This window comes from Gymnoscopelus braueri (genome assembly GCF_963280865.1).
Source record: "Gymnoscopelus braueri genome assembly, chromosome: 5".
NCBI classification, from domain to species: Eukaryota; Metazoa; Chordata; class Actinopteri; order Myctophiformes; family Myctophidae; genus Gymnoscopelus; species Gymnoscopelus braueri.
Genome location: NC_137606.1, coordinates 12,463,548 through 12,487,083, shown reverse-complemented (window position 1 = coordinate 12,487,083; position 23,536 = coordinate 12,463,548). Strand labels below are relative to the sequence as shown.

General features: G+C 43.4%; 2 protein-coding genes across 3 annotated transcripts in view; both read right to left on the bottom strand.

Annotated features, from left to right (window-relative positions):
• Nucleotides 1-320: 320 nt before the first annotated feature.
• Nucleotides 321-14,356, bottom strand: LOC308085020 (dapper homolog 1-like). Its single transcript, XM_080428036.1, has 5 exons — nucleotides 14,026-14,356; nucleotides 4,708-4,840; nucleotides 3,459-3,572; nucleotides 2,786-2,976; nucleotides 321-2,224 (listed from the first exon to the last, which is right to left on the bottom strand). The coding sequence occupies exons 1-5, from the start codon at nucleotides 14,263-14,265 to the stop codon at nucleotides 854-856; spliced, it is 2,049 nt and encodes a 682-aa protein (XP_080284162.1). The 5' UTR covers nucleotides 14,266-14,356; the 3' UTR covers nucleotides 321-853.
• Nucleotides 14,357-18,099: 3,743 nt separating this feature from the next.
• gramd1bb (GRAM domain containing 1Bb) overlaps nucleotides 18,100-23,536 on the bottom strand; it is a gene marked incomplete at its 5' end in the record, with an annotated part of 171,362 nt that continues 165,925 nt past the window's right edge. For both annotated transcript variants that reach the window (XM_080428621.1, XM_080428622.1), the window contains one exon: nucleotides 18,100-22,645. In XM_080428621.1, coding sequence (XP_080284747.1) covers nucleotides 22,556-22,645 — 90 coding nt within the window. In that variant the 3' untranslated portion in view covers nucleotides 18,100-22,555. The remainder of the gene's footprint in view (nucleotides 22,646-23,536) is intronic.

Sequence of the window (23,536 nt, the reverse complement as noted above, 5' to 3'; positions counted from 1 at the left end):
TATTGTAAAATCAATGTTAATTTAACTCTGAGAGTTTGTACACTCTCAGAGTTACAGACCCATAAGGGTCTATTTGGTTCCTATCTATCCATCATTTAGCTGGGGACCCCCTGGAACTCTGTCAAGGACCCCTGGGGGTCCCCAGACGCCATTTTGAGAACCAATGGTCTGCACCACCCCCAGGACAACAGTGGGGGCTAGCAGCAACAGGGCCTGTGTTGTAGTTATTTAGTTCATTGTTCGAGGGGAATTGTCATAATGACAAATATGGGGAGAGAAACAAGTCTGCTGTGAAACCTATTTATTGACATGATGTGAAATTTGAAAATAATATTTGAAAATAGCTACTCGGACTGTGGCAGGGGTTTTATTTATTATTTTGTATGTTCATGTTTGTACACTTATGTCGGCTGTGCAGGAAAACACCATCAATTTGCATTTTTGTTAGTCTGACATGATTTTAGCCATGATAATTGGAACATATTGGGCTGAAGCGTTTGATGATAACAAATGACAACTTTGTAATGCTAAACGTGTCACTAACTGTTAGTTATTTGTAGCCAATACGTACATGGAATGCCTGTGGGTTTCTGTATATAGCGATTAATCATGGCAGTGTTATTAGAATATTGCCCATTACCTTACTGTCTGAGGGTTATGAGCTAGCAGACGAACCAAATAATACTGACATAGGATCCTTTGACCAAGCTGTATCTTGGTCAAAGAGGTAGATTATGAAGGTAGAATATGAAAACAGGATATTTTAATTGAACGGATATGTTGGAGAGGTAATTCATTTGTTGAAAAACTACAGTAAAAGTTCCAGTTCAGATGGTCATTTTTGACCATCATTTCACACGGTGGTCATGACTTTGAGGGAACCGGAACGGAATCTGAGGATCTTCTTTTTAAGAGCGTGGGAGGCTTTGATCTTGACAAAAGCCTTGGGTTGGGAGGAGGCATTGGCAGTCACTTGCGGGGGGGAAGAGGAGGAAGAGGAGGAAGGGGCAAGTCGTGGGGGCAATTGCTGAGGCCACACCAGTCCCCCGCTCTCATCTGAGGAACTGGACAACGAACTGGAGGCCGGGGAGTAGACCTCGCTCATACTGGACTCAGACTCCCCAGGGGCGGCTGCCGTGTAGCCCTCCTCGGCCCGACAAAGAGGTGCTCTCTCTGGGTAGTCCAAGAGCCGAGGCTGGCCGTGGTGGTGCTGGCGGTAATGATGCGGCTGGGTCTGGGGGCATGAAGGATGGCCTTGACGGGCTCGCCGAGGCGGTCGTCTGTGCGCCTGCCCGGCGTGGGCCGCCTCCCCCTCGTCCTGGCTGAGCTCCAGGTTGGAGCACCAGCGCCGACCCCCGTTATGGATGCCGGTGCCCGTTTGGACACCCGTGGTCTCGGCCTGGCATTGTGCCGGGTCTCTCCGGCTTTGGGGCCTCTCGGTGGTGCTGTATCGGCGCTCGGGCAGCCCTCGCTGGCCCAGGAGACTGTTCTCTGACTGAGACCGACTGGTCTTACTGCTCGGTCTCTTTGAGCTCTGCCGCTCATCGTGGGTCTTTTTAGAGCTTCTGGGCTTGGAGCCGGGCTGGTCAGGTGAGGCGACGCCTCGGCCGGGTTTGGGCTGATCCGGGGCGTAGTGCCTGGGGGAGTGGACAGGGGCCTGGCAGCCTTGGCCAGGGATGTACTGAGCGCTGACAAGGTGCTGGTTGTGATGATGAGCCGGGGAGTGAGCTAGGAGGTAGGGCTGGGGGAACTGGGTGGGCTCGCAACAAAGGTCCAGAGCCCTGACACCACCACAGCCGGGGTCAAGAAGGGGGGGCAGGGATTGCAGCGGCAGCCCCCCGGCCAGAGAGTGAGGCCTGGAGGAGTGGGGGTAGGGCGGCAGGGCCAGATAGCAGTCCTCCTCCAGAGACGGAGCCTCTCCTCCACAGGCCTCCTCGTCCAGCGGATCATCACCCCCCCTCCAGATCTCATGCTCTGCCGAGAGGTCGCCTCGGGGGTCAACGAGGAGGTCAGCGTACGGGTCGGGCGGGCAGTGCTCCGGGGTGTGCGAGGGGGTCCTCCTGAGCAGGCTGCCCTGGCTGGAGGTGCTGCAGTACGAGGGGTCGGGGGTCAGAGTGGTGCGAGGCTGACTCGGCCGCAGCAGGGAGTGGGTGTGGCGCTGGATGAGACCCAGGATGTAACCTTCGACCCTCAGGGCGTGCTGGTAGACCTCCTCCTCTGTCACCTGCAGCGTTGATTTTGACAGCAAATTTTGATTTAGTTTTAGTCATAGTCTTTTGAATAAAATTCCCTTTAGTTTTTAGTCATATTTTAGTCATCTGAAATGTTTTAGTTTTTGTCTAGTTTTAGTCGACTAAACATCATAAGATTATAGTCGTCTAAATCTACAGTTGATTTAGTCGACTGAAACGTATCTTGGCGGTGCCTTGATGGCGTCGTAACGGCTGATTTTACACTTGGTTGCATGCTGAAAATGGCCGATCTACAAGCTCACAACGCGTCGCAGCGCAACGCGTTGTGAGCTTGTAGATCGGCTATTTGCAGAGCGCAACACCTGAGCGCAACCAAATAAAATGACTTGTCTTTTAGTTCTACTGGATCTCTTCTCCTCTAGTCCCTCACTAACAATTTAGTCTAGTTTTTAATTGTTGACGAAATTGTCAATATATTTAGTCTTAGTTTTAGTCATCGTAGCTTAGTTTTAATTTGGTTTTCGTCAATGAAAAAAGGTTGTCGGCGAACATTTTTCGTCATAGTTTTAGTCGACGAGATCAACACTGGTCACCTGGTCCTCCTCGGTGGCCTGCTGCTGGTGCCAGTCGGCTTGGTCGAAGCCACCGAGTTCCCACTGAAAGGGCTCCTCGGCCGGGCCCTCCTCGGCGATGCCCTCCAGAGGCGGGTAAGGGGCAGAGAAGGAACGGGGCAGAGTGGCACGGGGCACATCCAGGTGCTCTCCGTTCAGCATCAGAGGGTCTCCTATAGAAGATGAAACAACACTGTAGTAAGTAGAAGTAGTAGTAGTGCAGAACCTAAAGTCTAGTATTTTGTTTTATAAAAGAAGAAAAATAAGTATATAAGAATGCTTCCTATTATAGATATAATCAAGACTAAATGATGGTAATGAAACCAATAATTGAAAGTAAATATTTTACCTTTCTCGCCTATCATATTTGAGGTAAATGAATGATAGAGACCTAGTATGCCCATCTGACATTTTACACTTCTTACAGTGTAAGGACATCAGTGCCAAGACTGCATCAAACAGTTAAAAGGCAATGCTAAAATTGCACAATCACTTAAACAGCAGATCTGTACACGACATGCAGTACATTTGGAATGCTAAAAACAACCTGAACTACTCTTCAGGTTGACCTGACTTGTCTAATCATTTGAGTCACACATATACTACTGTAGCTGCCTTGAGGTGGTTTCTGCCAGGTCTGCTGGTTTTTCCTTACCCAGGGACTTGGGCCTGTCACTGCTGTAGGCCCAGGGAGAGACAGTGACCTCTGTGGGCTCAGCAGAATAAGGCCTCCCCTTAGGAGACTGACCCTCACTCGACTCATAGAAGCCTGAGGACAGGGAGATAGGGAAATGAAGAGAGAGAGGAAGATGGAAGAGAGAGAGAGAGAGAGAGAGAGAGAGAGAGAGAGAGAGAGAGAGAGAGAGAGAGAGAGAGAGAGAGAGAGAGAGAGAGAGAGAGAGAGAGAGAGGAACAGAGAGAGAGAGAGGAACAGAGAGAAAGCGGGAAAAAAGTTAGTAGTAGCCCAAAATATATCAAAAAATAATTACAAAGATAGAATAATGATGACAAAGTGAGAGGGAGACAAATCAGACACTATATCCCAGTGATTCTACCAGGCTCCTCGAAAATAAACCTGTTTTCATTGTCTACCCACATTTCACAAACAGCACCACAAATGCAAGCAACTGGAGCATGAGAAGCCACATTTGTGCAAACAGGATGTAAACATCAAACTCATTACACAAAGAAGTAGAAAAAGCAGTTTGCATTATACATTCAGAAAGTGAGGACTTAACGTAAATGAAGTTAACAACATTGTGTGCGCTTCCAGCGGCTCTAAATTGCATGCCTTTAAGACAGGGAACGCATGTGTGTAACCACTTTAACCATTATTTTATACTTTGGCTATTCAGAAATAGCAGATATACAAGCTCATGAACTTGTTGATCTGCTAAATTAATAATCGTAAAAATGTGTGCAAATCTTTGAATATATATATTTTTAAAGCAACATTTTTTAACTCAAATCCCTGGAACAGCATATTTTGAGATGGGGGTCCGCGCCAAATACATATCATTTTGGGGGGTCCTTGACATAAAAACGTTTGAGCACCACTGATTATAGCAAGTCTTTTTTTTTTTAAACTGTTAGGATTTAGAAGACATTTGTAGAATCCCTAGAAGCAAAGATTTGAGTTACAAATGTTCCCTTTAAAAATATATACATCCAAAGATTTGCACACATTTTCACGATTTTTCAAAAGAATTGCAGATCTACCAGCTCATATGAGCTTGTATATCTGCTATTTTTTAATAGCCCAAAGTAAAAAAAGAATGGTTAAAGTGGTTAAAATCTAAAATGACAGATGCGTTCCCGGTCTTAATGGGTTAAAGGGATGTCTTTGTAGCACTTAGAGCTGCATGTTATGCAGGAGACAGTATTGTTGTTGTTGTTGTTATTACCTGAGCTGGGTCTGCTGTCCCCTGTGTCAGCGTGGACCCCTTCATAGCTGCCCTCGTCCGTGTCTATCCGCAGGTCTCCCAACTGATGTTCCAATGCCTGCATCAACCCCCAGGGAGAGCTCTGGAGTGCACTCTGAGACAGAGACAAAGATAATGTTATGTACTGTAAGCTGTACTGTAGCTCCTAAAAGAAGAGAGCAGATAAACTCCTTATGTTTTGCATATTGGTACACAGCTATTAATATTCATAGTACAACTCACTTTCATTGTGGTTTAAATGGAAATGTGAGTCCAATTTGATTAGTTCATTGTATATAATAAGCCACATTCATAGACATGGTCTATTGTACCAGGTAATTAATTACATTCTATATGTATATATGTACATATACATATATACGCACACACACACACACATCCTCAAAGTTCTGTTGTGCTTCTGCACGTTGCTCTATATGTATCCATCTACTGTATCTTAGCCATCTGGAACATGAATAATTCACTGCTCTGAAAAGTGCGTGGAGATGTTCTTTTATATGGATGAACACGTGCAAAACACACACACACACACACACACACACACACGCACGCACGCACGCACGCACGCACGCACGCACACACACGCACACACACGCACACACACACACACACACACACACACACACACAGTGATTATATATACCTGACATACACTGACCGAGACTGACGCACTCACTAGTCACGCACCCATGAGAAAGACCGGAAAATTGGTCATGCTTGTTTAATTAACGAGACAATTTCTGCCCGTCTGAGGTCATCTGATGTACAGACTTACATTCAGCACATGTCTGTGTGTAAGCTTGTCTGCATGGGTTAAAACAAACACACACACGCACACACACACACACACACACACACACACACACACACACACACACACACACACACACACACACACACACACAGTGGTGGAAAAAGTATTCAAATCTTTTACTTAAGTAAAAGTATCAATACTGCAATATAGAAATACTCTGTTATACAAGAAAAAGTTCGGAATTCAAAATGTACTTGAGTAAAAGTACTAAAGTATTGGAATGAAAATGTACCTTAAGTACCAAAAGTAAAAGTACTCATTATGCAGAATGTTCCATTTCACGTTTTCAAATGTATAAAACTCTTTTGAAAATAGCAGATCTACAAGCTCTTGTGACGTATTGTGAGCTTGTAGATCGGCTATTTTCAAATGGCCGAAATGTATATAGGGCTGAAATGGTTAATGTATGTTTTGTAATAATAATCTAAATCTACAAAGTAACTAGTAACTAAAGTTTTCAAATAATTGTAGTGGAGTAAAGGTACAATATTTGTCTCTGACATGTAATGGAGTAGAAGTAAAAGTATTGTAAATTAGAAATACTCAAGTAAAGTACACATACCTAAAAACGTTATATAAGTACAGTACTTTCATGTAAGTTCATGTACTTAGTTACTTTCCACCACTGACACACACACACACGCACGCACGCACGCACGCACGCACGCACGCACGCACGCACGCACGCACGCACGCACGCACGCACGCACGCACGCACGCGTTGAAATATTACATACATACTTGCTTCAATTTGCTGTATGCTAAATTACAGACACTCTTGGCTCATTTACTTCATTACCACAAGACTGAGCATGTCCCTGTGAAGAGGTGACACTTCCAGCGTTAAAACTCCTCAATGATGGAGAGCCTGTCACACAGCTGGCACAAGCCATCTCCACTTCAACAGCACTGTGTGCGTGCGTGCGTGCGTGCGTGCGTGCGTGCGTGCGTGCGTGCGTGCGTGCGTGCGTGCGTGCGTGTGACTGAGAGAGAGAGAGAGATCATGTGTCTTCTTGGCTCTTGTCCCCATTGAGCTAGAAAGACTTGTGCCATCTCCATTCACTCCATCGGGCCAATTAATTTACATCAATGGCGGATCATTTCGATGAAGAATATTCATGCATATAATATTCAATAATCGTGTATCGCCTCGTTTAGCCGTTTTTAGAAAAATCGTGAACATTTGTGCAAATCTTTGAATATATATATTTTTAAAGCGAACATTTATAACTCAATAATCTTTGCTTCTGGGGATTCTACAAATGTCTTCTAAATCCTAACAGTTTTCAAATAAAACGTTCATGTCAAGGACCCCCAAAATCATATGTATTTGGCCACGGACCCCCATCTCAAAATATGTTGTTCCAGGGACCCCCCAGAAGCAAAGATTTGAGTTAAAATGTTCGCTTTAAAAAATTATATATATTCAAAGATTTGCACAAATAGCAGATCTACAAGCACTGAGTGCCGCGCTATGAGCTTGTAGATCTGCTATTTTTTAATAGCCAAAGAAATCTAATAATGACACAGATGCGTTCCCGGTCTTAATGGGTTAATCACGACCACAGGAGTCAAGATGACAAAAGACACTGACAGCACACAACACTCAGCTCTATAGTGATGGATACCCAGACAAGTTAGTTGTCCTGGTAGTTAATTACATTCTATAAATGAGTACCTGATTAGATGACTAGCATGAAAACCAGCATTGCTCTGGCTCCCCTGGATTGACAATGTGAACCACTGGGCTATAGTAGGTCCGAAACACTTGAGAATACAGCTTTGTCAGACTTCATGTTTTTAGCTCATAACACAATCACTCCATTGCCAAACATAAGCTGCAAGCAGTGATCCTTATGACAGCATCAAATCAGTGGCCATGGGGTGGCCTGGTGGATAGAGAAACCATCCATTAACCAGGCCTTCAAAGGTTTGATCGCCACAAGAACAGCGAATGTGTGTCCATCTCTATTGAAAACACCAAACTTCGTCCTCCAACCACAAATGTCACTCCTGGCTGCCCATTCACTCTTATACTCTAGTAAAACAGAAACATACTGTGTGTCTCACAGTATGGGATGTGGGAAAAAAAATTAAGTATATATATATAGTACAGTATATGGTTTTGGTGCTCTAACAATAAACAGTAAACTAGCAGGCCGGACTCCTTATAAGGATCTTTTCAGCCACCGCACAGCGCTGCTATCAGTGCCTGATCTCCGGACTCCTTTGTCTGGAAGGCTGGATCAATGCTCTGATAACACACAGTGGCTGTCCAGGGCAATTGACCCAAGCTAACCTATACTTGCCATCACACAACTGCTTTACGCACAAAAAAACAACCGGGTGCTTTCTTTTGTTCCGACAGAGCATTATCATTACATCGCTGGCGCATTTGTATATGAGAGGGGGGGGGGGATTGGCTGGGGACACTGTGTCATTAGCTACCAATGTGAGGTAAAGATATAGCCGGGAGGCGAGGTTATTGGAAATCAATTCATCAATGACACACTTTCACCACAATTGATCGTTCACCTCCTCCCCGTTCGAGCCCAGTCAGTCACGCGTGCAACACCCACCCATCAACGTACGCACACACGAACACACACAGACACAGACGCACACGCACGCACGCACACACGCACAGCAGATGCAGACTGCGGACACTGTGGTGGCGCTTATTAAAATGTAATGAAATGGTACACAAAACAAACATGGCTTTGTGGGCCGACAAGCTAACCCAGTGCCGTCTCGAGACACAAACACAAAACCATATTAACACCAAATCCACTATATAAGGATTGGCTCTGGCTGTGGGGTATCGGTCGCCCCCCTTTTTTTCTGTGTTTTTGATTCTCTTTCATTATTAATGGCATCTACCCCCATGGATGCCAGACAGCCTGCACACTGTATCATTAGTGTTTTACTGCATCCCCTGCCCCCAGGCTGCTGGAGGGGATGGGGGGGATGGGGGGGGGACGATGGTGGAGACGGACGAGAGGGGAAGTAAAGCCGGCAACACCTAACCATAAAACTGTAAAGATACGGAGGGTGTAAAATATTGGGACCACCTCCTCTCTCACGGTGACAACACACCAACCAGATGAAAGCTATGATTGATTGCCTCTGTTAAATTGACTTCAGTCGTGAATAGTGAGTAGAGGAAGCTCAGGGGACCGGGCCGAAAAACAATTTTCTTAAGCCTTGAGATGAGTGATGCATGCATGGATCGTACCAAAGTCGGCTGCAGCGAAATATAAGGAAAATATTAATGATATTTCACACCCTGTGAAAACAATGTAATAATATAAAATAAATAACATTTTAATATACGTTATACTGCACTGTATGTTTTTTTCCCCTGCATACACAATAAAATCATCAGTGTTAATTTAAGCATTTGTACCTCTGAGCGTGTACAAATGTTACATTTGTACACGCTCAGGGTTTAACTGTGTAGGCTTACAACAGGATGGGAAGTACAGTATGTATTGATGCTGTGTGTGGACCACGCATGCAGTGTCTCATCAGGCCTCGGATCTGAAGAATCCTTTACCAGCTGCCAGCTTTGGTGGTTCAGAGTGGGCAGCATGGCTCTTTAGAGCTGGAACATATTCAGCCATGGAACAAGGCACACAAGGCATGCCGGCTAACTTCTGGCCTCTCTATAATTAAAGCTGTGTTGTGACTGGCTCCAGAGAGAGAGAGTGAGAGAGAGAGTCTGTGGGAAGCCGGAAACTGCCACACATACACTCACGTGCACAGAGGCCAAGACGAAACACACACACACACACACACACACACACACACACACACACACACACACACACACACACACACACACACACACACACACACACACACACACACACACACACACACACACACAGAGAGCCCCCCATCTCCATCGCGTTGCTGCCCATTCAACTTTTTTACGGAAACATTCTTTCATTTATAGATTTAAGTTGAGTTCAATAAAATAATATTTTATGTGATATTCGAATACTAGCCAAGTTTAACATGCACATTTACAACACACATGGGCGCACGGTCAGACCGCAGGGTTTGTATAATTGCGATGAATAACATTCATTAGCATGCCCTGTCTGTGGTGCCCTGCATTCAGTGTGTAGCAGACCAGGGAACTGGCAGTGAATAGAGTCTGAACATACTATAGAGGCCCTCAGTCTGTGCTCAGGTGTCCAACAGCTGATTTCAAGAGCCTTGAGCCTCAAAGGCAAGCTACACAAAGTGGTTATATAATGTGTAAAAATAATGTTGGGTATGTGTGTATGTATGCACCTACGTGGGTAATTTGCATATGCTATTTTGATCAGGTATACAAAAAAAAGAGTACAGTAGTGTGTGTGTGTGTGTGTGTGTGTGTGTGTGTGTGTGTGTGTGTGTGTGGGGGGGGGTGCACAACAAGGGGTCCTAATTAAATGTCAAGCTTATGCATGGATTCAATCTTATGCACACACACACACACACACACATGCACAGTCGCACACACACACACACACACACACACACACACACACACACACACACACACACACACACACACACACACACACACACACACACACACACACACACACACACACACACACACACACACACACACACACGCATGCAATAAGCTTGAGTGTGCATGTGTCCGTGCCTTGTAAATAAAAGACTAGGGAGCCACCATCCATCCAGTGGACAGTCGGTGCTGAACCACTACTCTCACTAATGATGATCACGTGATGCTGTGTCATCACAAGCACACACACATTAAAGCCAGCAACGATAATTATGTGAGCATCCACACTGATGTTATCGTTACAGTTGTGGTGTGTGGACTCAGCATCCACTAGAGTCGAAATGATATTTAAAATGATATATTTACAATTATTGTTATCGTGCATGGTGTGGAGGGCCCATAAAACTTCACAGACATAAATAACCATGCACTGCTGCTACAGTATACCAATAACGACCCTAACCTAAACACTAGTACATGCACATATAACATGAGGAGATAAATATGCATGCATAGGTGCACACACACACGCACGCACGCACGCACGCACGCACGCACGCACGCACGCACGCACGCACGCACACACACACACACACACACACACACACACACACACACACACACACACACACACACACACACACACACACACACACACACACACACACACACACCCCACATCCTCAACTTTTCCTATTATAACTCCATGTATAAATAGGTCAAATGATCTATTGACACTATTCTTTTGTGTGCTTTTTATGCACTGTCTGTACATACGCACAATTGGCAATTCTTTGACAGTGCAGACTTGCCCCACACTGACCAAACACACCCAGCAGGGTGGCTGACAGTGAAGACACGGCCTTGTGCTTTCCCAGCTGCTGTCTGGCGTTCCATTGGCTGTCAACACCTCAGACACCATAGATAGAGAGACTGTATAGGCCAGGAGACAGAGACAGAGAGACACAGATAGAGCCCTCAGCCCAAAAGTCTCTGTCACAGTGGTTTGCAGCCTTTGGGGAATTGCTACATGTGCCAAGTTGTACTCGCATAACATTATATAGGCTCTCCAAACCACACACACACACACACACACACACACACACACACACACACACACACACACACACACACACACACACACACACACACACACACACACACACACACACACACACACACACACACACACACACACACACACACACAAACATGGTGCCATGGGTCAGTAGCTCCTCTTTCATGTTAAAGGCCCTCTACATTCAAGACACTTTAACCTACATGGGAGATGAGATTGGGGATTTGGCTCCATGGCCCCATATGGTGACCTGATATTTGGACAGCTCAATCTTGAGGATTCATTTGGAGACCGACAGGGTCAGGCAAATCTCCAAGCAACAAAATCTCCAAGGAATTTACAGTGTAATTATCCTCGCGCTCGAATAAGCATCGCAGTTGATAAACATCGATCCAATGACAGCCTCAAATCCACAGAGAAGAGGAACTGCGGACAGAAAAATATGCAGCCACGTAGGAAAGCTTGATGTCGCATGTGTGTGGCCTAAATGGTTCTGTCCGTCGTGACTGTCGTTGAAACGGGGCCGCTGTGTGCAGAGGAGCGTTGACAGCTCTCACCGGGCGATGCACTTTCAAGGCGACTGGCGCGCACGACTCCCCCCTTCCTTCCTTGGCGGTGCAGCGTCGGGGGCCTCGTGAATCATTAGTATTCCGCTCCATATGCGCCTATTGTTAAGGCCCCGGCGCATGCAGGCCAGGGAGGGTGGGAGAGGGAGAGATGAGAGCAATAGGAGGCTGTGCTGATTTAATTTATTTTTCACTCTTTTTTTTTTTTTCATGAAGCCTATTGTAGCTAGAGCGAGTCTGAGACCAGCGGGAGCCGACTGTGCGAGAGCAGCTACAGTGCCTTTATTGATATGATAGTAGGCTGACAGGAAATGGGGAGAGAGATGGGGAGTGACATGCAGCAAAAGGCCGTCGGGATCGGGACTCGAACCCACGACACGCTGTCAGCCTACTTTGGAGCCTAGGTGCCCGGACCGCTACGCCAGTGGTCCGGGCCAGTGCTACCAATTTTTTAGTCTAGAGCAATATAGGCCTACACTACAGGGTCTAACAATTAAAATAGGCCTACATCATTGAAATGCACTTAAAGGCCATTAAATGGCAGTATAGGCCTAATAAAGCAGAGTTTTACAATCAAGAGAAAGCTACTGACAGTAGATATACCCCCGCCCACGCCCACCAATAAAGAAAATAATAATGCACTGTAGCCTATTTGGAATAGATAGACTAACCATTCATGCGTAAAAGTTTCCGTTCGTGTGGGCTAGCTATGATGATGTCACTGAACCAATGTTCTTGGTTTGAGAAGTTCCCATCATCATGGGATTAATTATGATATCAATCACAGTCTGACAAAAACACGCCTACTAGGCCGGTAGTTTCTCAAACTTTTTCGTGCCAAGGACCCCCAAATTGATATATATTTGACCACGGACCCCCATCTAAAAATATTTTGTGCCAGGGACCCCCAGAGGGAGAAGATTTGTGTCAAATGTTTTTAAAAAATTGCAGATGTACAAGCTCGCACTGTGAGCTTGTAGATCTGCTATTTTTGAATAGCCAACATATAAATGGATACAGTGGTTGATGATTGATTGTGATGCTATGTTAACTACTTTTGCATGGGGACCCCCTGGAACCCCCCCCCCCCCCCCCCCAGGACCCCCCTTTGAGAACCAATGTTAATACTTCTACAGGAATCTATCTCTGACCTCCTTTCACTTTTAGGTGGATCTTTGCACACTAGTCAGGTCGTCACTAACTACAAACTGAACCATCAATTATGCACAAGATATATCCTCATTAAAATGGCATGACATGTATAAGCTAAAAGCCCATCGTCATCAAAACGAATGTTTCATTTATTTATGATCTCGTGTGAGAGAGAGAGCATCAAATAAGAGGTTGTTGGAGTAGTAAAAACCCATAGAAGCCCATGATCAAGGAACAATGGGCCATTAAATGGTAGCTTAGACCCTCTCTCTCTCTACACAAGCGGCGGGTGCCCCACCCCCTGATTTCGTTCCGTTACCCCCAGGCATAAATCTCAGCCCGAGCGATGGCTCCAGATTACATCCTCTGAGAAAGACACAGGCCACGGCCACCTATTAATCAACTTAAGTAACTTTTCTTGCAGATAAAGGTCGCCACACAAAAGGCGCACCCACACCAAGTGTCCCTCCAACCGTCAAGATGATAACAAATGAGACCGCGTTGTATTCTAGAGAATACCAAAAACGCTCGCCCCAAAACACGGTCGCCCCGGAGCAAATCCGGCGGCCTCGGAACGCTAGCCACTCGCCACCAGGAATTCCCAGGGAATTCCTAAACGTAACCTCAGCTCAGTAAACTACTATGCCTAAAACAAACCTAACCTTATTCCTAAACGTAACCTCAGTAAAACTATGCCTAAAACCCAACCTTATCTTATTCCTAAACATAACCTCCTCAACTCATTAAAACTGTCTAAAACCTTATTCCTAAACGTAACCTCAGTAAAACTAAAGTTTAGGACGCAACCTCAGTAAACTATGCCTAAAACCTAACCTTATTCCTAAACGTAACCTCAGTAAACCATGCCTAAACCTAACCTTATTCTTAAGGGTAACATCAGTAAACGGGGGAACAAATGGGGGCGAGCGTGTTTTAGGGCGAGTGTTGCGGTCACCATTCTATGTTCATGGTAATTTAATTGGACGAGGCAAGCCAGGGATATAAACGGATTGTTATTTGAGTGATAATAGCCTATTATGGGTGGTCACTGGTCGGCCAACATAGAGCCAAACAGTATCCACAGTACACACACACAACTGCAAAACAAAGTAGCAAAAACTCAACCCATAAAACTTCTTACCAGCTGACGTCTCAATGTCAAGTTTTCCTGGCCCCAGCTACTGAAACAGGCCAGCTCGTCCCGTGGATGATGCATCATCCCGGGGTCTGATCCCAGACCCAGGGCCAGCGCCCCGAGGACCAGGCACTCCTGCCTCTGCTTGCGGAGCTCCAGCTCACACAGTCCGGCCAGACTCGCCTCCAGGCGCTCCTTGGTCCGACTGCGCTCCACGGTCATTGGGAACGAGAACGCGCGGTGCATGACAAAACAAATAAATAAATCGGGTGCCGTTTTTAAAAAAATGTGAATAATCAGAATTAATTCCTGTTCAGCATTCTGAAGCTCTGTGGTCTATGTAAGCCATGATCGGATCCCGTTTCTCGTGCTGGTTGCCATTGAGCAGCATGGTTACTCTCAGACTGTGCCGCTATACATTTTCCATCTCGCAGCTGTCAAACAGAGAGCAGCGCCCCGCCCTCTGCGAGGGGTCCACGACGAAAGTGGATTTCATCTCATCCGCCCCTTGGAAATGAAATCTTCCCTTTCATTGGCTGTGAGGGAGCTGCGTGTGTCCCATCCCCCCATTGATTCATTATGGACCTCACCCTTTAATTCCGGGGCCAATGAATGGGACCACTTTTAGTATAACGATGAATATTGGTGGAAAACCGAGAGGTGTTTGTTGTGCTTTAAACTGATTATGGCAACAATAGCTCGTTTATGTAATGGAAACCCATGAAAGAAGACGAGCTGAAAGACAGGTCAAGGTGTCAATTGACAGAGATTCTTATGAATTCAATGGCAGATTTCTGAGGACAGGGGCAGGGTGGGATAAGGAGAACAACACGTCCCCAGAGGACTTGATAACAATGGGAATTAATGGATTGATATGCAATACAGCACAATGTTGGGAAGGTATGGCATTGGCAATTTGAATACCTGATCCCTTGCACTTTATTATATAAATAAATACATATATACAAGAGATAGCATACTTGTATATATAGCAGCTATTGGTTGTGATGTTATATTGTAATACATTAAATTTATTGGATATTTGAAGAAAAAAAAGGTAAAACATAGGCCTACATAAAAACCCAAACAGAAAAAGGAAAATCGAAGACGTTCCACAATGTCGTTCTCTTTGTCTATCACAGTGGTTTTCAACCCTTTTCATATCAAGGTCCATTATTTATGCGGCATTTGAGCCACGGACCACCGTTTGATGAGATTTAGACTTTCAGACCCCAAAACGTAGAATATTTTGTTATTGTTGGATACGATTTTGTCCACAATTCCATGATGTATTGATGTGGTACCATTAGGAGAGATAACAGGCAAACGTTGATCAAAATAACAATTCTTTAATTAAGTAATGCAGATATTTAACAATAATTTAACTCTTGAGAGCGTAAAATGAAACCAAATGGGACCGTAAGGGTCCATTTGGTTACCAACTCTCCATTTAGCTGCATTTGTGAATGAATGTAATACTGTAAAATCACTTTGTAATAAGGTGCTATATAAATGTGGACCAGCATGCACACAGTTAAAGGGGAAATCCACCCATTTTCAATATTTAACTATGTCATTAATATAGCATAAAGGAGTTGTGTGGAAATAAGAAAAAATGTAAAAAAAAATTAACATTGCAAAAAAATTTAACATTGCAAAAAAATTAACATTGCAAATTACACCATGATGAGTCATCACAGTGTAATTTGCAATGTTAATTTTTTTGCAATGTTAAATTTTTTTGCAATGTTAATTTTTTTTTTAATTTTTTCTTATTTCCACACAACTCCTTTATGCTATATTAATGACATAGTTAAATATTGAAAATGGGTGGATTTCCCCTTTAAGTGTGGGGGAAAATAATGATATTGTTGCACTTAACAGTTGTTGTTACATAATAATATACTGAGCACTTCAAGCCATCAAGCCCAAAACCGCGTGGGGGCAAGACCCAAGTCCAGATCAAGACTGAGGGGGGAGACAAGACCAAGTCAAGACCGCGTCCAGAAGAGTTTGAATCCCAATTGAGTCCATGATCAAATAATTGTTTTTCAGAAGGAATTATATTATTATTTTCTAGAATGCTCGGTACAAGCGGCCGACTTGGTGAGAACAGACTTAAGCCCCTTATATTAAGTTGGTGAGAACAGACTAAAGCCCCTTATATTAAGTTGGTGAGAACAGACTAAAGCCCCTTATGTTAAGTTGGTGAGAACAGACTAAAGCCCCTTATATTAAGTTGGTGAGAACAGACTAAAGCTCCTTAAATTAAGTTAGGAACTACTACTAGTTAGGCCAAAACTGTTAAAACGACAGAGGTGCGCCGCCTCAAGCGGACTTGAGCCACGAGAGGCACCGGCGAGCGAGTCGCCGTGCCGAGCGAGTCGAGTCGCCCTGCTGAACGTGGCAAAGTCCATATGTCCATATATGGAGATCCCTGACCCTGTCATCAATATAACACCATTATACTGATTACTGACGTCATAGACCGGCCTCCAAGTACTATGATAATGAGTAGGCGGGTACAATGGGCATTGTATAAACGAAGGGGCATGCCTCCCGAACATAGAGTGACCTCCAAGAATCTACTATGATAATGGGTGCTGCACTAAGTACTAAGCGGGTAATATGGGTATTGCATAACCAAGGGGCATGCATTCCCAACGGACATCTCCCTAGTTAAAACAATGTGTAAATAAATTACATCACTTACAGTAGCCTGGGTCAAAACGCAGCATGGCTGGACCTTGTATGCTGTGACATGGTTCGGCAAGTTGTTAGAGGGATTGTAAGTCGAGTGTTCATGATTTTTCTGAAGTGGACCCAGTAATATTGGTTGTCAAAGTGTACTGAAGAAGCATATCACATTACATGGACAAGCTCTTAATTAATAGAAAAGAAAAGAAAAAAAAAACGATAAAAGCGAATGTCTTTGACTGAGTAATGAAGATACACGATTGGTCGGCTGGTTCGCCTAACAATGGACAAGCCAAGCTCAGAGCAATCGTCCCTACAGGCTTTGGGATGTAGTAAGAAGAGAGATTGGCTCGTCCGTAAGGCCGACCAGCCAATCAATGGTACAACATCATCACTCAGTGACATTCACAGATCTTAGGCTGTTAGGTCAGATCCAGGTTAGATCCAGCCAAAAATCCTTTGAAGCAAGCTAAATATATTTTACACATAAATTACTTGAATCATTAAGTAGTAATTAATCTACAGGTGCACACGGACGTACTGTATGCACAGATGAACTGTGACCCTTTCAGACTGAGGTGGATATAGAGTTATTAGTGAAATCAATAAAGGATTGCACCCTTCAGTGGTGCCACATGGAACCTTGATGGAGTAGGATGGGATTACACCAGCCCCTCCTTCCTTCCTGTGTGCTTCTGCTTCTCCCAGTTTTCTTACTCTACTACTCAACCAAGAAAAAGGACAAATAGCCTGTCTGTTCTCCTTTTAAAATAAAATCAATACATCAAAGCTTTCACCTGGAGTCACAGGATCATTTTGTGCAAATAGGTGTTCCCAAATGGCAATGGTTTGCATATATATATATACACACACTTAACAAATACAATTGGACTCACATTTCCATTTAAACCACAATGAAAGTAAAAGAGTAAAGAGTTGTACTATTAACATAATGTATTGTTAATAGCTGTGTACCAATATGCGAAAAGTAAGGATTTTATCCTTACTTTGAGGTCAATCTTTTCCAAGAGATTACCGTAAGTACATTTCAATGACCTCTGGGTGTTACTGTATATAGCTCAGAGTTCCTGAGTAGATTAACAGTCCCATAAAAATGCAATTAATATTTATTGCCATAGATTGATATATAAAAATGGACTGTATGGAATGTACAGTAGCATATTCACTTTTGTTAAATAGGCCTACTCTTGGCACATTGCTTCAAGCACAATATTACGATATCCAAAGTCCTAGACTATATCTAGTCTCATATCACAATATTGATACATCATCGTCCAGGCCTATTCTGACCAATCTGTACAAAATTGAATAAAATGAGAAAACCAGTTTGTTCAATACTTTTCTTTATTCATACTTCCTGTCTCTACGTCACATGAACCAGAAAGCCAATTTTCACCTCAGTCTCTATTAGGCAAAGTCCTCAATGACCCAAAACCCACGCACAGCGCAGGCTGAATTCTTTTATCAGTGTGTGTGTACACTGTAGATAGACATAACATATACTTGCAGTATATATTTCAGGTATAAATGTCAGTAAAATTCTTTCTAAAGATCAAAACAGATTTTAAAAAAAGGAGGGAAAAAAAAAACGTATACAGTAGAATCCATTTTCATTTTTGAACAGAGCTACATACACCAGGACGTATTTTGTCAAGACACACAAAGAAGAGCATTTGCTATGCGTTTGATCACTAGTCACTGCTCGGCAGGGATGTGTGTGTGTGTGTCTGAGCAATTTCTATCATGTCTTCACCAAGAGCGTTAGTAGTGAATTGTACATGCGAGGCTGTCACCTTGCTACATCTCTGACAGCAAACCCATTTCCAATTAATGTCATCAGTGAAGAGCACGATTCTTTACGTGTCTATGATAACAACATTGGTCAGTTGGGTTCAGACATCATGCGTTGAAAAGGATAGAAATAGTACAATAATACGCATAATACCAAAATCTGTGTGAGTGCACTCTAGAAATTGAAGAGGGAATATAATGAAAACAAAAACGAATTTACATTTGGGATTATCAGATGAGCAGTAAATGTGGTTTGAAGGAAATGATGTGATTGTGAACGTAAGTGTGATACGTTACTGTATATCACTGCAGAGATATAGATCTACCCGTGAAGGAGACCTTTAATGCCTTTCAAAAGGAGGTGTTTGCTCGGCCATTATAGTAGCCTACAATAATAACAATCGGTCACTGTTACAAATGTATGCATAGGCTTTATGATGACATGATGAATAAATAGATAGTAATTGGCTTCGGAATTACAACAAAACAATAACAAATTAAGAACATAAAACAGTGTGGCATTAAAGCCAGATTGGGCTGATTCTAAGAAGGTGAGGTATAACCAACTGGAATGAACAACATGATTCCCTAAATGATTAACCAACTGAAAGTTGACCATACGTTTTTCAAAGTAAGAATGTTCCTATTGCCTACGTTAAATCCATAGCAATCAAGCAATTTACTTCCAAAACAGCAAACAAACATACAATTTGAAAACAAAACTCTTAAAGCATTTCACATTTTTATATACCGTATATATATGAAATACAATCCCATATACACAAAGCATCATTTCAGTGTCGCCTTTAGCCTGATTGTGAAAAGTGATTTCTATAAAACAGAAACATTTTCCAAGCACTTCAACTCCAGATCTTCAGATTTTACCACACACACACACACACACACACACACACACACACACACACACACACACACACACACACACACACACACACACACACACACACACACACACACACGCCTTTTCTGGTTTCTAAACATCCCTCAGTAACACACTGGCACACTTTTGTGGAAACAGTTACCTTATGCCCTCATTCAAACAACTCCCTCCTGCCTTGCCCTGAAATATATACCATGGAGAGAGCAACAGTCACTCTGTTTTCAGTCTGAAGCCACTATTCTGGGATATGAATATTTGAGAAATGCAAAATGGAAATATGCTAGAATGCCAGGTAACACCTGGTGTATGACGAAAATGTCACCGTCAAGAATTACAGGGGGAATTCTATAATTTTTTAACTCTGAAAGCCTCAATACAACAACTGTCAGTGACACTGCAAGTTCCAAATCTTTTGGAGTAACTGATTAAATATGACATTACACCAAAAGAAATTCAGAAAATGTTTTTCTAAACCTCCAGACTGTAGTGCTGTGATTTCTTTCTTTTTCATTCTGTATGAATGGTCCATAAAGTGCATTACTCTCACAGCACTAGTCTTTTTCTCTCTCTTTATTGTAAGTGCTTTCATGAGTGCCCTCAGCATCAAGGGGGCGGTCTTTGTTGACGATAATTCTAAAGAGATGCTGCTTTCCGGCACTTCATCCAGTAGGCATCTCACATCCGCGATAAATACTTTATTTAAAATCTAGCATAACATCTTGAGAAGGAACATGTCTAGTCCCTCTCTTTTGGTTACATTTTAGATGTGTACAGTTGATACTCATGCTTTTGTTGCATCCAACATACACTTGAAAGGGGAAAGGAAGAGTAGCATTTGGGAATGATCACAGTTTTTCATGAGTAGAGTGGTTGGGATGGTGGTAGTTGGAAAAAATAATCTAAAAAATGCTATATATCCATTTGAGGGGAAATAAATCATTACTCCATAGAAGTAAAATGCATTGGGTCCCATTATTTATCATTGTTTTTTTGTCAGGTTAGGACTTGAGTAATGTATTATCCTTCCAAAAAAAGTACCATCATTTGTTTAGGTTCATACTACGGGTAATTTCTTTAAGAGCAGGTCTGAATGTATTCAAATGTCAGATAGCTCATTTTGGATATGAAACACTTCAATTGTAAACTAGCCTGTTCGGTCCAACACAAGGCCGCATCCAAACACAGCGGCTTAAAAACAAAGGCAGTTTGGCTACATGTGCCAGAAATGAAATATTGAGCAATTGTGGAATGCTAAAAACTTCCCACTTTACACATGAAAGCACACATACACGCACACACACTCGCACGCATACACGCATGCACATGCGCGAATACACTCGCGCAAAACACACTCATTCATGCACACTAGACATGTCACAGACATATCTGGCATGCGTTTCACAGGTTTAAAACACTTTTTGTTAGAAATTCTTTAACCAGTCTAGAGCTCTGATAACTTTTCATATATACATAAATTAACAATAAATATATGTAAAGTTTATATATTTTGAAATATATTTTTTAAATAATGAAATATGCACTTATATATTTCAAATATATTCATAGATTTATTTCTATCTTGAAACGTTTTTAAAGAGATACAGTCACAGTTTAGTAATAAAACACGTAAGAACATGGGTCTCCCTACTCGTCCGGCTGCAGTACCCCTTTTTTTCATTACAGTATCACTAGGTTTTCTTTTGCTTTCCCAGCCAAAATACATTCTCATCTCTTGGAAAGGTGGTCAGGTACAGAAAATGTGCAATATAAGGGATTTAACACTGTGTGTGTAAAAAAATTGAAAATAAATGCCAAAATATCAGCAATGTTTGCAGAATTGATACCCGCAAATTGCTGGACATGATGATGATGGTGAAACAGAATTCCTGTGAATTTCATGATGTGTCTCGATAGATCATTCCTCCTTATGACATGGCCAACAGGTTTATTGTTCAAACAGCTTCCTGTGGCATGTTTGGAGGTAACAAAACAATAACATGCAATGGGTCGGGTCTCCATACCATTACTGTATGTCCTTCAAAATCCTAAGATTCTACTACACCAGAGCACAGTCTAGGTATATATTAATATCAATATTTTGTAAGCATTTTCTGCTTCATTTTGACAGTGAGTAGAGAGACAGGAATGGCAGGAGAGAAAGGGAGAGAGGGGGGGGGGGATGACATGCAGCACAGGGCTTTTGGGTCGGATTTGAACCCGGGCTGGCTGCAGAAAGAACTCAGCCTTGATATAGTACATGCTCTACCAGGTGAGGTACCGGAGCGCGCTAATATAAATAATATTTAACACATCTCCCTGCCCACAGGCTCTGCAGGGAACCAGCCCTGATACAGACCATACAGGACAGGTTACAACAAGGCAGCAGAGACTCAGTAGTCACCTTACAACACAGTACAGTTAAAAAAAAAAGGGACACTGCAGAGAGGACCTCTAGGGGACGATTGGTTCGGAACAGTCGAGAGCGTCGAAAGCCTTTCTTTTCTTTGACTATCTCCCCCTCCTGTTCTGTTCCTCTTCTTTCTTTTTTTTTCTTCTTTGACACGCAACGGACAAGGATTGAAAACACGGGACGCTAACTTATAGGCTGACGACGTCATGGCTTACGACACGAGTGTTGTTCCTGGTGGGGTGAAAGGAAACTAAATACAAAACAAAACGAAACATCCGAGGAACTACGGAAAGAAGAAGGGGCCCCGTCGACGTTGGGGCGTGAGTGTGTGTGTGTGTGTAAGTGTGTGTGGTCAAGGTGTGGCGGCCGAGCACCTTCCCACAATGGTCCAGCAGTGCTGCTGGGGGACACACCTCACTTCCTGACTGAAAGAGGGGGCTATTCCTGTCCACGGTTAACCCCCTCCAGGCGGGTGGGTTGCAACCTCTGTGACCCTGTGGAGGTAAGGGGTGGGGGGGGGGGTGCTTGCCACGGTCCCTGCCCTTGGTGTAGCTTGTTTTTTCGGTACTGGGCCAGCTCGCTGCTGGTCTCATCTTATCTTCCCCCTCTCTCACACTCCCGTTCTCCTCTCCCTGGCTGTTGTCTGCATACGGGTACACGAACACAACAGGTCCTATATTGCACGGCATGCCCTCGTTGGCCTAGCAGGCGATGTGTCAGTGGTAGCGACTTCGTTTCTCCTCGGCCTCAGAGCTGTAGTCCCTTAAACCGATGCCCCGCTGCAGGTTCAGCAAAGAGTCCTTCATCTAGGATAGTGCATAGAACAAAGTTAGGTTGTGGAATAGTGAACGGAATGGAGGCGTTGCTGATAAAATCATAGACCTTTGATGCAATCGTAGACCTTTCAATAGACCCTCTATGTGAACTAGTCTGAGTGCAGCCCACTCACTGTCTGGGGGAAATAATGCTCGATTTATACTTGGTTTGCGCGCCATGTTGTGTCTAGCTGAATATAATCCCTTGATTAGAAATTAATGTATTAATTTAATACCTGAACAAAATGTAAACAAACAGTCTAAAAAATTAATCCATGGACAGGAGTAGTAACATTATTACTACTGTCTGCATTAGAACTATACCAATCCAATTGATTATGATCATGTCAATCAAGTGTCTGGTTGTTTGTGAATCGAGTAAGGTAAATCAGTAGTAATGCTTTAAAACACTGAACACTGAACTGCGTGCCAAAGCAAATCCCTTGCGTTGTGAACAGCATACTTAACAATAAAGTGTGTGGTTGTGACTCTGTCACTTCAAGGTTCGACACGCTCGACTACACAGGAACTGTAGTCTTTGAACTTAGCCGGGTGCAGATTCCAAGCAACGGTGTGACTTACATAATTGATGAAGTTATGTAATAAAGAACACTTCCGCTGAGGCGGTTCATACGCTGACGAAGGCCAATAGGCCGAAACGCGGTCGTGTCTGTGACTGCTGCTGCATTAAAAGCTTAAAAGGATACCAAGGACTACTACTTGTGAGCAGTGGTGGAAAGTAACTAAGTAAATGTACTTAAGTACTGTACTTGAGTACAATTTTGAGGTATTTGTACTTTACTTGAGTATTTCCAAGTTCCAATACTTTTACTTCTACTCCACTACATCTCAGGGATGTAGTGGAGGCTACTACATCCCTAT

Bases quoted from the DNA above. Each gene is read 5' to 3' on its own strand.
- LOC308085020 (XM_080428036.1), bottom strand. From the start codon at position 14,265: ATGCACCGCGCGTTCTCGTTCCCAATGACCGTGGAGCGCAGTCGGACC. The intron at 2,977-3,458 runs GTAAGGAAAAAC...CATCTTCTATAG, and splicing joins TGACAGGCCCAAGTCCCTGG to GAGACCCTCTGATGCTGAAC. The intron at 2,225-2,785 runs GTGACCAGTGTT...TCAACGCTGCAG, and splicing joins AGGCCACCGAGGAGGACCAG to GTGACAGAGGAGGAGGTCTA.